The sequence below is a fragment of the Chiloscyllium punctatum genome, chromosome 20 (genome assembly GCF_047496795.1).
Source record: "Chiloscyllium punctatum isolate Juve2018m chromosome 20, sChiPun1.3, whole genome shotgun sequence".
In the NCBI taxonomy this organism is placed as follows: Eukaryota; Metazoa; Chordata; class Chondrichthyes; order Orectolobiformes; family Hemiscylliidae; genus Chiloscyllium; species Chiloscyllium punctatum.
Genome location: NC_092758.1, coordinates 34,418,225 through 34,438,731, shown reverse-complemented (window position 1 = coordinate 34,438,731; position 20,507 = coordinate 34,418,225). Strand labels below are relative to the sequence as shown.

The following is a 20,507-nucleotide window of genomic DNA, read 5'->3' as shown; positions in this document are numbered from 1 at the left end:
CAGATTGGGAAGGCCCCTTGTTTAGCCCTTAGTTTGTGTGGACCTAACTGATTTAAGTCAGGTGAAGCAATATGTCTCAATGTCCACAAGCCAGATAAAGGAAAAATCCACCAAAATTTCCAATCAGCGCTTATCCTGTGTTTAGTGTTGTATGGGCACTTATGTGGGATCTCAGGAGGCACAAACTAGTTCAGGCTCATTGTAAAGTCCCAGAAATTGAATAGCTTACTAATAGTCATTTCCTCAGATCATATATACAGAATGATCATTTCAGGAGAAGAATTCAAAGACAAAAACATGAGACACATTAGGGGAAAAAAAAAACCCTGACATTCTTGAAACTTGCTTAATTTGGTCTTGCTGATGTGGACTTGTCAGAAAATGGATTGGAGGGAATCAAACTTGGGTCTTGAGAGAATGAGTGCAAGGTTGAGCAGTAATGGGACCTTCAAAGACCTTTCACAAAAAGGGCAGCTAGGATTTCACAGCGATGCTGATGGTGGAGGTGCTAATATGCAATCAATCGATAAAAACACTTACATGCCTCTACATATAAGTGTTAATGAAACTGTTATGCTGGCTGAAACTTCCAGGTCAGTTGCTGTATTTTAGGGATAAGTAAAAGGCAACAGTATTCACATTCTGCTATTAACCATAGTAATGGAATGCAAGGTTAAGATAAAGTGCACAAATTTCACACATGTCAGTATTAGGAAAGAGGAAAAGTAATCATGGGTTACAGGAACATAGGAACAGTATTAAGACATTCAGTTCATCGAACCTACCCTACCATTCAATTACATGATGGCTGATTTACCTCAATAACACTTTCCCATCTTGATAACCTTTTAATGTAATTAATCTCCAAAGAAACTGTTGATTTTTAAATTGAACATGATCAATGATTGAGCTCCCACAGTCCTCTGGCAATAGAACTCCAGAAAATTCGCCACCCTTTGAGTGAATAAATTCCGAAATCTCAGCTTTAAATAACCTATTCCTAATCCTAACTTTATATCCGCTGGTTCTAGAGTCACGGAAAGTGATCCATCTTGTTAGATCCATTATGAATCTTAAGTTTCTTAGAAATAACCTCTTATTCTTTCAAATGCTGGTGAATACAGACCAGTTTCCTTAATCATTCCTGATAAAACTTTAGTTTAGCCTCTGGAACATTGTTCTTTGCATTGATCCTATTTGTGGAGATGCTGGTGTTGGACTGGGGTGGACAAAGTTAAAAATCACACAACACCAGGTTATAGTCCAACAGGTCTATTTGAAAGTACAAGCTTTCAGAGTGCTGCTACCTGACGAAAGAGCAGTGCTCTGAAAGCTTGTACTTTCAAATAAACTTGTTGGACTATAACCTCGTGTTGTGTGGTTTTTAACTTGATCCTATTTGACACTAAGCATTGCTTCATCTGCCTTCTATATTTGCTTACTACTTTTCTACTGCCTTTTACTAATTTTTCTTCCCTTGGATCTGAGGTAGTATGGGCTGAAATTAGAAACAAGAAGGGAGAGGTTACCTTGTTGGGAGTTTTCTGTAGGCCTCCAAGTAGTTCCAGAGATGTAGAGAATAGGATAGCAAAGATGATCCTCGATAGAAGCGGGAGTGATAGGGGAGTTGTCATGGGGGACTTGAACTTTCCAAATATTGACTGGGAATACTATCGTTCAAGTACTTTAGATGGGTCCGTTTTTGTCCAATGTGTGCAGGAGAGTTTCCTGACACAGTATGTAGACAGGCCAACAAGGGGGCGAGGCCATATTGGATTTGGTACTGGGTAATGAATCCGGCCAGGTGTTCGATTTGGAGGTCACTGAGCACTTTGGTGATAATGACCACAATTCTGTAATGTTTACTTTCGTGATGGAAAGGGATAGGTATATAGTGCAGGAGAAATGTTGTAGCTGGGGAAAGGCAATTACAATATGATTAGGCAAGATTTAGGATGCATAGGGCCGTGAAGGAAACTGCAGGGGATGGGCGCAATAGAAATGTGGATCTTATTCAAGGACCAGTTACAGCGGGTCCTTGATAAGTGTGTAGCGGTCAGACAGGGAGGATGTTGTCGAGCGCAGGAGCTGTGGTTTACTAAGGAAGTTGAACTTCTTGTCAAGAGGAAGAAGAAGGCTTATGTTAGGATGAGATGTGATGGCTCAGTTAGGGCACTTGAAAATTACATGTTAGCCAGGAAAGACCGAAAGAGAGAGCAAAGAAGAGCCAGGAGGAGACATGAGAAGTTGTTGGCGGATAGGATCAAGAGAAACCGTAAGGCTTTCAGGTGTATCAGGAATAAAAGAATGACTAGAGTAAGATTAGGACCAATCAAGCATAGTAGTGGAATATTGTGCGTGGAGTCAGAGGAGATAGGGGAAGTGCTAAATGAATACTTTTCCTCAGTATTTACACTAGAAAAAGACAATATGGTTGAGGAGAATACTGAGATACAGACTACTAGACTAGATGGGATTGAGGTGCGTAAGGAGGAGATGTTAGTAATTCTAGCAAGTGTAAAAACAGGTAAGTCCCCTGGGCCATATGAAATTTATCCTAGGATTCTCTGGGAAGCCAGGGAGAAGATTGCCAAGCATTTGGCTTTGATCTTTATGTCGTCATTGTCCACAGGAATAGTGCCAGAAGACTGGAGGACAGCAAATGTTGTTGTTGTTTTGTTCAAGAAGGGGAGTAGAGACAGCCCTGGAAATTCTAGAGCTGTGAGCCTCACTTCGGTTGTGGGTAGAGTGTTGGAAAGGTTTATAAGAGACAGATAGGTTTTAAATCATCTAGAAAGGAATAAGTTGAGTAAGGATAGTCAACATGGTTTTGTGACAGGTAGGTCATACCTCACAAACCTTTATTGAGTTCTTTGAGAGGGTGCCCAAGCAGGTGGATAAGGGTAAAGCGGTTGATGTGATGTATGTGGATTTCAGTAAGGTGTTTGATAAGGTTTCCCACAGGAGGGTATTGCACAAAATACAGAGGCATGGGATAGAGAATGATAAGTGGTTTGGATCAGAAATTGGCTAGCTGAAAGAAGACAGAGGATAGTGGTTGATGGGAAATGTTCATCCTGGAGTTCAGTTACTAGTGGTGTACCGCAAGGATCTATTTTGGGTCCACTCTTGTTTGTCATTTTTATAAATGACCAGGATGAGGGCAGAGAAGGATGGGTGAGTAAATTTGTGGATGACGCTAAGGTCAGTGGAGTTGTGGATAGTGACGAAGGATGTTGTAGGTTACAGAGAGACATAGATAAGTTACAGAGTTGGGCTAAGAGGTAGCTAATGGAGTTTAATATGGAAAAGTGTGAGGTGATTCACTTTGGAAGGAGTAACAGGAATGCAGAGTACTGGGCTAATGGAAGATTCTTGGTAGTGTGGATGAGCAGAGAGATCTGTGTCCAGGTACATAGATCCTTGAAAGTTGTCTCCCAGGTTGATAGGGTTGTTAAGAAGGCATACGGTGTGTTAGCTTTTATTGATAGAGGGATTGAGTTTCGGAACCATGAGATCATGCTGCAATTGTACAAAACTCTGGTGCGGCCACATTTGGAGTATTGCATATAGTTCTAGTCACCGCATTACAGGAAGGATGTGGATGTGGAAGCTTTGGAAAGGGTTCAGAGGAGATTTACTAGGATGTTGCCTGTTATGGAGGGATGGTTTTAGGACAAAAGGCTGAGGGACTTGAGGCTGTTTTCGTTAGAAAGAAGAAGGTTGAGAGGTGACTTAATTGAGTAATCAGAGGGTTAGATGGATTGGACAGTGAGAGCCTTTTTCCTTGGATGGCAATGGCTAGCATGAGGGGACGTAGATTTAAATTGAGGGATGATAGATATAGGACAGATGTCAGAGGTAGGTTCTTTACTCAGAGAGTAGTAGGGGCATGGAATGCACTGCCTGCAACAGTAGTAGACCTGCCAACATTACGGACATTTAAATGGTCATTGGATAGGCACATGGACGAGAATGGAATAGTGTCGGTTAGATGGGCTTCAAATTGGTTCCACAGGTCGGTGCAACATCAAGAGCTGAAGGGCCTGTACTGCACTGTAATGTTCTATGTTTGATGTTCTGAGCTCCAACTTATATTCCCATTCCCCTACTAATTAAGTTTAAATCTTCCCAATAGCTCTGGTATATCTCCTTGTGAGAATGTTATCCCTGGTCTTGCTAGGCTGTAGTCTATCCATTTTGTATCAGTCCCATCTTCCCAAGAACTGGTCTCAATGCATCAGGAATCCAATGTCCTTCCCCTATGCCAGTATTCCTGCCGAGTGTTTAATCACTCAATTCTTCTATTTCCTCGCTCACTACCAAGTGGGCATAGTGGTAATTGTCAGATTACTATTTTGGAGATCCTGCTTTTCAATCTCCTTCCTTGCTCTGGAAATCTGCTTTTGGGACCTTATTCCCCTCCCTACCTAAATCATCCATACTGATGTGGACCATGAATGTTGGCTGATTTCAATTCCCCAGCAACATGTCCTGCAGCTTTTCCATGGCATGTTTGAAGGAGTCGTGTTTATGGCCAGAGAAACACTTGTCCGTTCCACTAACTAAATACTCCCCTATCAATATAAATCAAATAACTGTTGATACTGGAGATTTGAAACAAACTAAAATGGGAATTGCTTAAGAAACTCAGCAGGTGTGTAGTGAAAACAGTTTGCACTTCAAGTCCAATGATTCTTAACAATTCCCTATCAATGGTGCTTTTCCACACTTCTTCCTCTCTTCCTGTATAGTTGAGCCACTTGTGGTTCTCCTGACTTCAATTTGACTGCACTCTTCTGAGAAACCATTTGCGCTCGCTGGTATCCAAAGTGAAAAACTGATTTGCCAGCGAAATCATCTTTTCCTGCAATATCTGCCTAGTTCTTTTGGAGAACTTTATTCTCCTATTTCTTATCTGTCTGCACATCCTAAAGCTGAGGTACGATCAGTTTCCTCTGTGCTATCCTTAAAGTCCTCTGGTTTGTGGATATACAGCAATGACTTTGAACTGATCTGGAGGAACATAACCTGGCGTTCAAGCTTGTGATCTCCTGATACTTCCTGTAGATGTGTTCAGCTCAGACATATGATATGTCCATGACACACATTCTGCATGCTGTACCTTCTGCTCTGCTGAGCTGTTCTGCCATCTCTCAGCTGTACCAACTATTAATTACTTACCAGTTACTCTGACACTAGCTCTTTACAGTGTACTAAAGTAGGAGCCAAATGCTGTCCAGTGAAGAAACTCAACACCCTCCAAATTCACTTGACTTGAAATCCGCACCCAGCTTGAAATGTATATTCAGACCTCTGTATTTATATTCTGGAGTTACAATGCAGCAACCAAATGGAATTGAGGTGAATTCATCTGCCCGAGTGGACAGTGCATCCTCTGAGGGTTCTGCCTGTTCTACTTCTGAAGGGATGTGTTCTGTGAGACTGGGACTGATGGACCTCTGCATCTGGCTATTCCTCACCTGGCTGTAGATTGAGTACAATCTAGAGACTACAGAAAAGAACATAAAAATTTCTTTGTGTTAGTTAACTAAATAATTTGCATATGGCAATCAATAACTATATCCACTTAAACATCTGCATCTTGTAATATCTCAGTAGAGACCGGATCCCTGGGAGTGAGTTACAGGCTGGAATCCAATCAAGACACCAAAATTGGAGGTGTAGTGGACAGCGAAGAAGGTTACCTCAGATTACAATGTGATCTTGATCTGATGGGCCAATGGGCCGAGGAAGGGCAGATGGGGTTTAATTTAAATAAATGTGAGGTGCTGCATTTTGGAAAAGCAAATGAGAGCAGGACTTATACACTTAATGGTAAGGTCCTAGGGAGTGTTGCTGAACAAAGGGACCTTGGAGTGCAGGTTCATAGCTCCTTAAAAGTAGAGTCACAGGTAGATAGTATAGTGAAGAAGGCATTTCCTTTATTGGTCAGAGCATTGAGTATAGGAGTTGGAAAGTCATTTTATGGCTGTATAGGATATTGGTTAGGCCACTTCTGGAATATTGTGTGCAATTCTATCGGAAGGATATTGTGAAACTTAAAAGGGATCAGAAAAGATTTACAAGGATGTTGCCAGAGTTGGAGGATTTGAGCTATGGGTGGGGTTGTGTGTGTCTGAATAGACTGGGACTGTTTTCCCTGGAGGATCGGAGGATGAGGGGTAACCTGATAAAGGTTTATAAAATCATGAGGGGCATTGATAGGATAAACAGACAAAGTCTTTTCCCTGGGATGGGGGAATCCAGAACTAGAGGGCATAGGTTTAGGGTGAGAGGGGAAAGATATAAAAGGGACCTAAGGGGCAACTTTTTCAACACCGAAAATGGTTTGTTTATGGAATGAGCTGCCAGAGGAAGTGGTGGAGGCTGGTACAATTACAGCATTTAAGAGGCATCTGTATGGGTATAGGAATAGGAAGGGTTTAGAGAGATATGGGCCAAGTGCTGGCAAATGGAACTAGATTGGGTTAGAATAAATGGTCGGCATGGACAAGTTGGACCAAAAGGCCTGTTTCTGTGCTGTACATCTCTATGACTATGAGATTATTTGAGACCAGGTACTATTTTGCAGCAATGCAAAGATATGTCACAAAGTGCAAGTTATCAGGTCAATTGATGAATAAGCCTTATTAATTAGCTGTGTACATTGTCTATCAGTGTCTCAAGAATAATGATGTCTTTGGATAAGTATTTTCAGATAACTAAATTATTGTTAATTATTCATTTTAGATTTTTTTAAGCAATGTATTTTGTTGTGCAGCTTTAGCTAATTTATGTATAATATTTAAACCTGGGCTAACTGAAAGGGTGATCACAAGCCACCTGCTTTAATGCTACAGGGTTAGTCATTTAACTGCTAGCTATGCAAAATAGTCTCAAAGTGGCAAAGGTTGACTAATTCTGTTCTGTTCTGCTGTGATTTTTGTTCTGATTGTTGAAAGCAAAAGTGAACGCTCTGCTTTCGTTCAGGTTCAACGTTTTCTAAAAGAAAATGATGCGCTGGTATAATTAATTAATTGCAGGAGTACTCCTTATTTTCTTTCTCATATGGCTTATCTCAAATTGTAAAATACATAAACACTGTCTCCAGAAACATGTCCAGGTCATTATGTTACAAAATGCAAATGTTTATGTGGATATAAGTTATTGATTGTGATAAGCAAGAAATTTAGTTAAGTTGTGGCAGTTATATGCTGCAGCATTACAAAACAAAATGCAATATAACGTTTACTGTTTTGTTTGGAAATAGAAAAGCTCAGATTTTAAGATACTTTTAATTAACCTGTTCAAATATGTTATAAAATGTCTGGAGCAGGTGAGACATGAGTCCAGGTCTTCTGGCCTCGAGAAAGAAATATTACTACTAGTGCTTCCTTCAAGTATTGGATTATGGCATAACTCTTAGACCAGCCTGTAACTTTAACACAGTTATATGACATCATGACATGTGATGTTCAAGTATAAATTGTCTGAAGTAGTATGAAGTCCCTCTTTGTGTAATGAAATCAGTTATGTGTAATATACAGTAGCATCAGTAAGGACAGAACCCATACTGTCTTTGCAGATTAGTAACATTGTAGCCTTGTTAATAATGAGTGTTGTTAATAAACCTCAAGATATAATAATCCAGTCTTTGTGGTGAATGTTATATTGGCTAACATATGGAAAGCTGCAAAACACATCACCAAAGGTTACAGAACCAAGGCAAGGAGGTAAAGTTGAGATAACTATCACTCTGACCTATTGAATGGTAAGACCAGTGTGAGGAGCTAAAGTGTCTACTCCTATTCCTATGTATCTATTCCAGATATTTCAGTTGTAATTCTCAACTTCGACACTTATTTTAGAATGAGGCAATTTGATGCTTTGCAGCCTATACCTAAACCTGATAATTTTTACTCTAGGGATCTCAAACTTGAAGAACTTTATTTAAATTGGATAAAAATGTAATTCATGACAGGCCAGTACCAGGCTGAATGTCAACAAATGTATTAAATTTCTGAATCTCTGTTTAGAACTCCTCCATCAATCAATGTTGATATATAGTGCAGATACTTGGCCATTTACTTGTCAAATGTGGAAATAAACTAAGTTGCACACATACCAGACTATTTTAAAATAAAACAGTTCCCAGTGAGAGACTATATGGACCTGAGAGCTAGAGGACGTTGAATAATTGAACATGGAGAACAGATCTCATTCAGTCTCCAATTTTAAAATAATCTTTTCTATTTTTATTTTTGTATTGCAGCTTGATTTTTTTTCAGTATGGTATATGTGAAGTGCAAAACAAATTACACATTAGCAAGCAGAAAGGTCTCAGTCTCATGGTAGAATCCGTAATGATTTCATCATCTCTATGTATCGTCTCAATCCTGAGTCTGATAACATGCACTGCTACTTCTGTGGATCATCATTGATGCCCACAGAAGTGGCAAGGCATGTTATCATTGTTTGTGCTTGAGAGGTAGATTTGCTTGGAGCACCATTTTATCTGCAGTACATGCTGAGGAACTGGTATTCGCAAAACTGTAATTTCTGAAAAGTTAATACTGTTGACAGGTTGAAATCACTGCTGGACAAGTTCACACAGGTTATTACAATTGGTTGTGTGGACGTGGGCCCTCTTGCAGCACAATGGATCCAAGAGGCATGGGTTCAAGTCCTACCCTGCTTCAGAGGTGTATAATAACATCTCTTAACAGATTGATTAGAAAAGTGGGGACTTAAGAAATTGCCCTGCCCTGAACTGGCTCTGCATGTAAATTAATCAATTGGGGCAAAAAATGGACGATTTTGGTGGCATTTAATACATGAAATTAAAATCCACTCATGATTCAGTGATGGAAAATAGAAAGTTCAGCTGTGGGTAAGAGCACTTCTGGATAAAGAAAAGGAAACTTAAGGGAGCACTATAGTGTGATGATTGATCCTTTGCCTAACACGTGAAAGGTCCCCAGTTCGAAACCGAGCTGAAACAGTGATGCTACCTTATTATCCAGGCAAAGTGTTGTTCCTGCTTGTGGTAAAATTGAAAGGAATTTGGAAAGTTCTTGTGGCACAGCCTCTGAACTAGGAGGCTGGAATTCAAGTCACACCAGAGATTTGTAATAACATTTTTGGACATCTTGGTTCGAAAGTATTTTTAAAAAGAAACTTAAGGGGATGAGAGGGCTTGGGTTTAATTCCCACCTTAGCCCTAAAGTGTATTACAACACATCTGAACAGATTAATTTTAAAAATCTATATTGTAACACATTTACTGAAATAAATGTGAACTTAAGAGAGGACCCTTGTGGTGCAATGGTACTGTCCCTACTTCAGAGCTAGTAGGCATAGATTCAAGTCCCACCTGTTCCAGAAGGGTTTAAAAACTCCTTGAACAAGTTGATTAAAAAATACCTGGGAACACAAGGGAAGGGGCTGTTGTAGCACAGTGCCCCTACCTTTAGACAGGAGGCCCAAGTTCAAGACCCATCTGCTCCAAAGGTGTGTCATTTTATATCTGAAAAGACTGCTTAGAAAAATATCTAGGAGCAAATATGCAGATAAAAAGCATGACAACATGAAAAAAAAATCTTGTTGACAGGATGAGCACACTGTTTTAAGGTTTTCTGGCTGTTATCGATGAATGCATGAGGTCACTCATTGCTTGTTAAAGATCAAGCCACAGGATTTTGTGAAGAAACCCTTGATTACTTAATTAATTACCATTTTCAAAGGGTCACTGCATTCTGCATTATTACTTCTGCTACAGGTTTTAGAACAGTTGCAATAAGACATCATAAAAATTATCACCTCAGTACAGTTTGTACATGTGCTACATCTGACACAGAACAATTAGCACTTTATGTTCAAGAATGATTTCTAAGGGATAATTGATCACAATAAATATTTCCTAAAACAATAATACATATTTTCTTTGCAAGGCCTGTAGATATTTGGGCATTTGGATGCCTGAGTATTGAAATGGCAACAGGAAACCCTTACCTGCCAGGAAACTCTGACTTAGACCAGATCCACAAGATAGTGACACAAGTGGGTAAGTACAAATTACAAAGTTTAATTATTATTCATGGTCTATTGTACAAGATATTCACACAAATTTAACAGAGATGTAATTGAAATAAAATATATCCCCACAATAGTTGCAAGTAATCAATTGGAATGCAAGAGTAAAGGAATTTTACTACATTTATACAAGGTGTTGATGAGACCAAAGCTGGAGTAGTATTCAATTGTGGTCTTTTTACTCAAAGAAGAACATCCTTTCCCAAGAGGGAGAGCAACAACATTTTCACATGGGAAGTGGATTCAAACCAGATAGTAAGGTATATTAAAAATCACATATTTTTCCTGGATAATAAATTGTTTCACAGGTGGAGCCTTACAAACCTTATTGTCTTATACCTTAACTTCCCAGGCTTAGAGCAACATTTTCCATATTTCTCCCATCAAGAATATGATGGCTGGAACCTTATTTGAATATCCATCTGGAGGATTGACATGGGAAGAGTCACTGAAAATGGCTAACTTCATCTCTCAGATCACCCAAGGTTGAAAACTTGAGTGGGCATTTCCCCAGATTTAGTTCTGTTTTTGGAGCCTCCCCAACTATACTGTTCCATCATTGTATTCCATTCCATTTTGTCATAACTCTCATCAGATCTTGTCTGAATACACAGTTATTTTAACTTTCCTATCACTTTTTAATTGATCTATTTCTTCTCTAGATTCAGATCATCAGTCTGTAGCAACTTGGTCTGATTTACTGGGAAATGATTTAACATTGTAATTGTTGAGTTAAGGTTATTCCAGACCTGGACTGAGTACTTGCTAACCACATATCCTAAAAAGCCCCAGAAGGCTGTAACAATTAAAATTATCTCTATCCTATCTGAATCAAATCACTCAACTTCCACAGAACCTTTGCATAGAAAATCATTGACATGCATCATCAAGATGTCTGAGAGTTTCTATTTGTGATACCAGTAATATGTTGTCAGGTATGATTTCAGCTGAATACAATCTACTTTCAGAAAGAAACATCTATCCCACAAATATCATACCCTTGGCATATCATTTAATGCATAAACACATTTGTTTAATTTCCACAGTTTCCCTTCTTCATTAAGTGGTTTCAAAAACACTTCTTTTATTCAAAATTTCACCTTGCAAAACCAATTGACTAACATTCCCAAGAATATCTGGCTAAAAGAGTTGAAAAAAATCTTCAAGGTCATGTTTCCTGTTGTGGAGGAGTCGACTCTAAAATTTGTTTAAATAGTCCCTCTCTGAAATCCCAAGCCACTAGTATTGCTTTGACTTCCTATGCCTTATCAAGAAGTCCTCCTGAGGCTGCTTTCTGAGATCTACAGCATCACAGGTGCCCAGTCATCCACCAATTTAATACATGCCACATGATATCATGGAACAGTGGAGGCACTGGATCTTGCAAAGGCGATGGCCCTGAGTGCATTCTGGTAATAGTATTATGGGCGGCACGGTGGCACAGTGGTTAGCACTGCTGCCTCACAGCGCTGGAGACCCGGGTTCAATTCCCGCCTCAGGCGACTGACTGTGTGGAGTTTGCACATTCTCCCCGTGTCTGCGTGGGTTTCCTCCGGGTGCTCCGGTTTCCTCCCACAGTCCAAAGATGTGCAGGTCAGGTGAATTGGCCATGCTAAATTACCCGTAGTGTTAGGTAAGGGGTTGATGTTGATGTAGGGGTATGGGTGGGTACGCTTCGGCGGGGCGGTGTGGACTTGTTGGGCCGAAGGGCCTGTTTCCACACTGTAAGTAATCTAATCTAATCTAATCTAAAGTATTGACAACTTGGGTGACACAGTGGCACAATGGTTAGCTTTGGTGCCTTACAGTGCCAGGGACTTAGGTTCGATTCTACCTGCAGGTGACTGTCTGTGTTGAGTTTGCACGTTATCCTGGTGTCTGCATGGGTTTCTTCCAGGTGCTCTGGTTTTCCTCCGACAGTCCAAAGATGTGCAGTTTTTTTTAGATTAGATTAGATTACTTAGTGTGGAAACAGGCCCTTCGGCCCAACAAGTCCACACTGACCCTCCAAAAAGCAACCCATCCAGACCCATTCCCCTACATTTACCCCTTCACCTAACACTACGGGCAATTTAGCATAGCCAATTCACCTAACGTGCACATTTTTGGTCTGTGGGAGGAAACCGGAGCACCCAGAGGAAATCCACACAGACACTGGGCGAATGTGCAAACTCCACACAGACAGTTGCCTGAAGTGGGAAATGAACCTGGGTCTTTGGCGCTATGAGGCAGCAGTGCTAACCACTGTGCCACACATGTAGGTGTATTGGCCATGATAAGTTTCCTATAGTGTCCAGGGATGCACAGATAAGGTGGATTACCCATGGGAAATGCTGGGGTACAAGAATAGGAGGGTGGGTGGATCTGGCTGGAATGCTCATTGGAGGGTCGGTGTGACTCGCTGGGCCGAATGGCCTGCTTCCATATTGTAGGGAGAAGGGCTTTTGCCCAAAACATCAATTTTCCTACTCCTTGGATGCTGCCTGACCTGCTGTGCTTTTCCAGCACCACTCTGATTTCCAGCATCTGCAGTCCTCACTTTTGCCTAGTTGATTTTAACCCTACTGCGAATCCTCTTGCAAGGATGCCTGCCTTGAAGAGGTTCTCCTCCTTTCTCCACAAGAATCACCTATTGTACTCTTTGCTACCTTCTCCCCAGCCCCCTCCCCCATTTATCTCTCCATCCTGGAGGCTTCCTGCTTTTATTCCTGATAAAGGGCTTTTGCCTGAAATGTCGATTTTCCTGTTCCTCGGATGTTGCCTGACCTGTTGTGCTTTTCCAGCACCACTTTGATCTAAACTCTGGTTTCCAGCATCTTCAGTCCTCACTTTTGCCTAGTCTATGATTTTATGACTTGCTGCTTGCCGTCATCCAGCCAAGTTATTCCAGTACAACTAAAGCATTGGCATATACCCAACAATATGGAAGATTACCTATATTCCCAAAAAGCATAACAAATCCAACCCAGCCAATTCCTACGTAATCAATAGACACTTGATTGTCAATAAAGTGATGGAAGGGGTTTATTGACAGGACTAAAAAGCAACACTTAGATAGGAAAGTTCTGCTTGATGTCTGGGTTCTGCTAAAGCCACTCAGTGCCTGACCTCATTATAACCTTGATGCAAACATGAACAAAGGAGCTGAAGACCAAGGTGAGGCAAAAGTGTCTATCCTTGACACCAAGGCAGCATTTGACTAAGAATGGCATCAAGCAGACCAAAGAGAAGTAGAGTTAAGGGGAATCATGGTAAAAATCTGTCCACTGAATGGTATAAAGGAAGATAGTTGTGGTTGTCTCATGTTAACCTCCTCAGCCCCAGAACATTACTGCAAATGTTCTTTACAGTAGTGTCCCAGGCTCAACCATCTTCAGATGTTTTAGCAGTGCTAAAGATTGTACTATATTCAACACCATTTGCAACATTCAGATAATTAAATGGCTGGTGTCAATATGAGCTAATAATTGGCAAGTAACATCTGTGCTTCAAAATTACCAGGCTATGCCCATTTCCAAGAAAAGAGAATTTAACCATCATCCCTTGATATTCAGTGGCATCACTGATGCTCCATTATCATCTTCCTGGGTGTTACCAATGATCAGGTAAGTACTGAGGGAACACAGCAGGTCAGAGGCTAGGAATTCCATGGCAAGTACCACACCTCCTGTCTCATTGTTTCTGTCCACCATCTAGAAGGCACTTGTCAGGAATGTAATAGAATATGCTTCACTTGCCTGGATGGGTGCAGCTCCAACAATACTCAGGAAGTTTGACACTACCCAGAACAAAGCTGATAGATTGGTAACTTCACCATTGATACACAGTATCATCCCAAGTTACACTGCAGTAACTTACCAAGGCTCCTCCGACAATACCTGTCAAACCTACCATGTCTACCATCTACAAAGATGGAGCTATGCATCAAAACACCACCTACAATTTCCCCTCCAAGCTATTCATCATCCTGACTTGGATCTATGAGTTGATACAGTTGGGTCTTAAAAAGACCTGCATTTGCAACTCTAACAGTCCCTTCAGTTATATTTGTTACTATGGTGAGAAATAGCTTTGTCTATCCTCCTCCAGTCTCTTACGCATTGCATTCTGTTCCTCATAACTATCAAACATATAATTAAGTGAATTGTATTGCTTCTACTGTTGCTCAGATTCTGCAATGTAATAATCAATCCTGATTAAGCTAGGTTGACTACTGTGGTTGGAGAATTACTACCTTTCCCTATCAATTAACGTAACCCTTTCCACTTTTTCTGATAGTCTCTTTTATAATCTAAAGAATGCCCAGAATTAAACTTTATCTCCCGTGGCATAATTCAATGTCATAAGGGATGCCAAATTTTCCCTGTGACTTTTGCCTTGATGAATGTTCTTCTCCCTGTATCTAGGTAATTCAAGTGCACAGAAAAGGTGGAACTATTTGTAGTCTCTTCCAAGGCTGGGAAATGATTACACATCACTGGTATTTTTGGATTGCTTCCAAAGACCAACTGATGCAGACTTAGCCTCGAAACAGTGAGATTAATTTTTCACATAGACTGCCCATGCTAGGGCAATTGTTGACTTATAATTTGACTGGTCACTTAAGGTGTTACAAAGCATCTCATCAATCACTGTGTGATTTATTTGGCAAAGTCTATTCCTGAAGGGATGTTTCAGCTGCTGTGTTTATCATTGCAATGTTCAAGTACAGGTCTCTTAAGCTTATCATTGTCAACATCTTTGGATGTTTATAGGTTCCCCATTTTTAATTTGTACAATTCAAGTGGTCAAACATTTGTGTGGACTGGTTAAAGGCCAATTTATTACAAACTTTTGTTGAAGGTCCCTGAAGAATAATGTGATAAATTTATTAACTAAAAAAATTACAGAATAACATCAGTCTTACAATGCAGAAAGAGGCTATTGCCCATTGTACCTACACCAGCTCTGCAAATGAATATCATTATCTTTGGAAATCTCTGGCTTTATCCCCCATGCCCTTACACATTATTTTTATTCAGGTAATCATCCAACACTCTCTTCAATGCCTCAGTTGAGACTGCCTCCTCCACAATTCCATGCAGAGCATTTCAAACACAAATTACTTGTTGTGTGAAAAGGATTTTCTTTCTTATTTTGCCCTTGCTTCTTTTGCAAATCACTTTAAATCTATGCTGTGTCATCTTGGTTCTTTACAAGCAGAAACAATTTTACCCTCTCTACTTTATCCAGCCAAAGCATGATTTTGAAAACCTCTATCAAAGGTCTCTTCCTTTCACCAAGGAGGACAGTCCCAAGTTCCTCAAAGCTCATAACTGAAGTTTCTCATCCCTTCAACCATTTTCAAATCACATCAGAACTCTCTCTAATGTGTTCACATCCTTCCTATATATGATCTCCAAGCTGTCAGCTTAGCTCAGTTGGCTGGATTGTTGGTTTGTAGAGCAGTGTGATAACCAACAGTGTGGGTTCAATTCCCATTACCAGTTTGAAGTTACCATGAAGGACTCTCCTTCTTAACTTCTTAACTTCTTCCCTTGCCTGAGGATTAGTGGCCCTCAGGTTAAATCACCACCAGGGTCTTCTCTGTAATGAGAGAGCAGCCCCTCTGGTCTGTAAGACTATGGTGACACAACAAGCTGTACATAATACTCCACCTGATATCGAACAAGATGCCAAGACTAAACCAAATACTCATAAGGCAAAAGGATATCTCAAATGAGAAAGTTCCAATAGGTCTCTACAATATACAATTGGCGCATGCAATGTTGTTTGAGTTTCTTCTTGCTAAAATTAAGGTTAACCCTTGAAATCCAATCCAGCAACTGTGATATCTTCTGCAGTTGAATTGTTGGTGTTTTCATGTAAGGTGGGCTCAATGTAACAACAGATTTTAGGAGAGAGAGAAGACTCCTGACTTTGGTTCCGTAGGCATGGCAATTTTAGCTGACAAATTACAGTAAACCATTACTTGTTTTGCGATTTCTTTTTCTCCTCGCCCACTGGAGAGAACTTTCTTCCAGATGATTCTAGGTGGGATCTCTTTCTTGACAGATCAGTTGCTTTTTTGTTTCATTCTTTGCTTGCAAGCTAAGAAGGTATTGTTACCATGTGACCTATGCAAAAAGCTCGATCGTGTTTTTGTTTAAGGCATTTGCAGTTCGAAGACAATCCTTCCCCCACCTGTGGTTCTTAGGTTTGTTATGTTCGATGCATAATTTTCATTCTCACAATGAGTCATCACTGAAGCTTTGTTATCTCCTGGGTAACAGTGAAAAGTAATTGCATTGAGGATCATCAAGCCAGGTCAATCATGAATACAAGAGCAACAAGGTATGTTGATTATAAAACACTTCATTTATGCCTTTCCCCATAGAAATTTCTGTTGTTTGACAAATAATTCCTTTATAATCAATGCTACTTACCCAAATGAAGATTGCTTTTCATTTTGCACATATCTTGAGGATCATCTTTTGCCATCTTTGGAGCAGAGATTAAGTCTGACAGCCACAGCTCCGTCTGGCCTGGAGATATTTTGAAACAATCTTTTCCAAGGAGTTTGGAAAAAAGATTGTAGTCTTTAAAGCAGGTTTTCTATAAGTTATTTGGTCATGTATCTCCTGCCTTACTGGAAATAAATAAAATCTAGATATGTTCTTTTGGGTTAGAAAATTATGTTTTAGAAACAAAAAACAATTTTATTTTACTTTCATGCAGGTGATGGTTGCAATATAGCTTCTGACTATTTCCTAGTTAGGTGTTATCTTGGGAATTATTTCCTTTCTCTTTTTCCTAGTTTTTATTACCGCTTGTATTAATTCTTGCCTTTGGACTTTGCTAAACTCTCTATTTGCAGCTAAATAAAAACTGAAAGAACTGCGAATACTGTAAATCGGAAACAGAAACATAAATTGCTGGAACAACACTGCAGGTCTGGTAGCATCTGTGGAGATGAATTAGAGTTTACAGTTTGGGTTGAGGGACTCTTCTTAGAAAGGTCTTCCTCGGAGGAAGGGTCACTCGACCCGAAACGTTAATTCTGATTTCTCTCCACAGATGCTGTCAGACATGCTGAGCTGTTCCAGTAATTTCTGTTTTTGCCTCTATTTACAGCATTTTCATTTAGTGAGGTCTGCAAAGAATGTGTCAGGCAAGTTCAAAGCTCATTTTCTGGACTAGTGGTGCTGGAAGAGCACAGCAGTTCAGGCAGCATCTGAGGAGCAGTCAATCATTGTTATTTACCAATAAAAAATTCTTGTTCTTTTGCCAGATTTCAACCCTTTAGATTCCCTTAGCAATTTGACCCCTCAATGGGCCTGTAATTCAACCCTTCTTTGGTCAAAGTCCCTTTTTGCTGTTCCAAGACTATCATGAATATGATGTTTATTTTCTAGGCAGAAGGTTTGCTATTCCTGTCTAGTATGGTCACTGCATAGCTCTCAGTTTCTTGATTCTTTTTGAGGGAGGTCAATAATTCTTCCAGTTCAGAGAATTTTCCTTTCCCTTGAAGTCCTTGATTTTATCTTTTACCCAACAAATCATTTTAATAAAGTCAAGGTTAAACCTGAATTCAGGGAATCCTATTTTGGCAGCTGTACTCTGTGTTACACTGAGAGGTGTGGTTAACTTCTGGACTGCATGAACACAGATATTTGTTTGATCCATTTTTCAGCAATAGTTAACCTTTTAAGACCATTCTGTGGTCCTAATCTTTTCTGTGGTGAAACTGACTTTGGAAATTCTGTAGATCACCTTTTCTGCCTCTTTCAACTCATATACCTTATGTTAATTCCTTTGAACAACCAAGTGATTTCCCTCACTTCTTCAACTAAGCTGGGCATCTTCCTCACTATCTGTCAGTCTGGAGAGGCATTAATCAGTGTTACTACTTCATTCTATTCATTTTTATTTAGCTACATCAATCTTCACTGGTTGTACTGCCCCCTTTAGGGCTTATACTTTTTTTCAGCAAGCTGACCCCTGCAGAAACTTGCTACAGCTGTCCAGTTTGTTCAGCCACTCTGGGCTTTTCTGAGTATTCTTCAACCTGCAAAATCATTTCCATATAGAAAGTTTTCCCTTTGCATGGTTATGCTTGATATTACATCCATCCTCTAACAAGTTCAATTGTTAAATGAATTTTCCTCAATAGCACCACTTCCCCAAGCATTTATGATATTTTCAGAGCCCCTGGGAAATATTAACAAAGACTAATATTGAAAAAAATGGGTCTTGTGTTCCTGCCTTTGAGTCAGAAAGCTCCAAGTTTAAGTCCCACCTTAGGATGTAATGACTATGGAAGTGTATCATAACACATTCAAAGAGTTTGATTACAAATTAAACTGTTTGATTAAAACTACAAAAACAAATGGGAATACCAAATAATCTGTCAATCAAAGCAATCCAGCAGACAGTTTCCTTAAACCCTCAACAGCTGCTTCAGCCTATTCTTTTCTTGTTTAAAGATTACAGTTTTAAAATGTTTCAGATCATGATCTTAAGTGGACCTTATCTGTTGTTCAAGGGTATTTGCATCAGCTTCACTAATTCATGACTCCCATACTGTGGGATAAAATCTTTGGGCCAGTCAAAATGGGTCTCTTCGAACTGGGCTCTACGTTTAAATGGCCCTAATTGAGTTGGGCTTTCCCTCCTGTATCAGTCACACACATCCCCCTTCCTCCTGCTGAGGGAAGAGGCTGGGATGGTCCAGGTCAGACAACTCCCTCCCCTTCCTGAATCTCTCCATCTCCACCTTTGGTGACCGACTCAACGTGGACACCTACTTCAAGTCCGCTGACTCCCACAGCTGCCTGGACTACACCTCCTTCCACCCCACCCCTGTAAAAAACGTGATCACTTACTCCCAATTCCTTCACCTCTGCCATATCTGCTCCCAGGGGAAGCAGTTTCTCTCCAGAACATCCAAATGGCCTCCTATTCCAAGGACTGCAATTTCCCCTGGCACGTGGTCAACAATACCCTCTAGTGCAATTCTTCCATTTTCCGCACTTCTGCCCTTGAATTCCACCCCTCTAACTGCACTAAGGATAGAACCCCTGGTCCTCACATTCCACCCCATTAATCTCCGGATTCAGCGCATTATCCTCCGCCCTTTCCGCCACCAACAATTAGACCCCACCACCAGAGATATATTTCACTCCCCATCCCTTTCAGCATTCCGCAGTGATCACTCCCTCCGTGACTCCCTCATTTGGTCCACAGCCTCCACCAATTCACCCTCCTCTCCTGGCACCTTTCCTTGCCACCGCAAGGGGTGTAAAACCTGCACCCACACTTCTCCCCTCACCTCCATCCAAAGTCCCAAAGGAGCCTTCCACATCCAGCAGAGATTTTCTTGCACATCTAAACATGTCATCTACTTTATCTGTTGCCCTCAATGTAGTCTCCTCTACGTTGGGGAGACAAGATGCCAACGTGAGGAACGTTTCAGGGAACATCTCTGGGGGACACACATCAAACAACCCTACCACCCTCTGGTCAAACACTTCAACTCCCCCTTCCACATCGCCAAGGGCTTGATAGGGTACATGCTGAGAGGATGTTTCCCCTCATGGGAGTGTCTAGGACCAGAGGCCATTGTCTTAGAATAAAAGGGGATACATCTAAGATTGAGATGAGGAGGAATTTCTTTTCTCTTACCACAGGCAGCTTTGGGAGCAGAGTCCTTGTGTATATTTAAGGCTGAGAGAGTAAAAAAAAATGATCAGTCGGGGAATCAGGCAAGTGAATATGCAGAATGTCGTATTCCTTATAGCCTAATGGTAACTTAGAAATCCAACAAGCACAGTGTCTTATTAACTCCTTCATCAAACAGATAAAAGAACTTTTCATGAATAGCTCAGATTCTGAACCAAGAAGTAGAAGTTGTTATATTAAATTCAATGTCAACTCAAATCAGGTAAAGAAAGCAAAATAAAGATTGGAAAAAAAAAGATTAAAAGACAGAAAGCAAATGGTAAAAATTTAAATTTCATTACCTTAAATATCTGAATTCTTAAATCTTTTAAATCTCTAATCTAACAATACTAGGATAGTTGAAGTCAAATCAGAAAATGTGAGACTCGATAATTCCAAATGTTCATTTTTGGTAGCAGTGAGATAGTTCAGAAGTAATACAAGACTTGTCACACTGTTAAAAGTTACTTACACTAGATTAGGCAAGACCCAACTATTTCTTTTGGGATTCAAGCATATTTGTAGGATGGATTTTGTAGAATGGAATTTGGAGGATATATTATCCAAGCATCTAAGCTAAAGGTTGTAAACATGAAATCTCACTACCCACAGGCACAAAATTCTGGGGGAGGCTTTAATCAATGCAGAGGGGAACTTCCATCCCCAGAGACAACTGGCACCCACTATTGGGACTACAAGCAGTCCTCACTAAG

The 20,507-nt window shown here is 40.3% G+C and overlaps 1 protein-coding gene across 1 annotated transcript in view; it reads left to right on the top strand.

Moving 5' to 3' along the window:
• Positions 1-20,507, top strand: part of LOC140492317 (cyclin-dependent kinase-like 3) — a 41,120-nt gene that overhangs the window by 9,894 nt on the left and 10,719 nt on the right. The window contains exon 4 of the mRNA XM_072591263.1: positions 9,954-10,066. Within this exon, the coding sequence (XP_072447364.1) occupies positions 9,954-10,066 (113 nt within the window). The remainder of the gene's footprint in view (positions 1-9,953; positions 10,067-20,507) is intronic.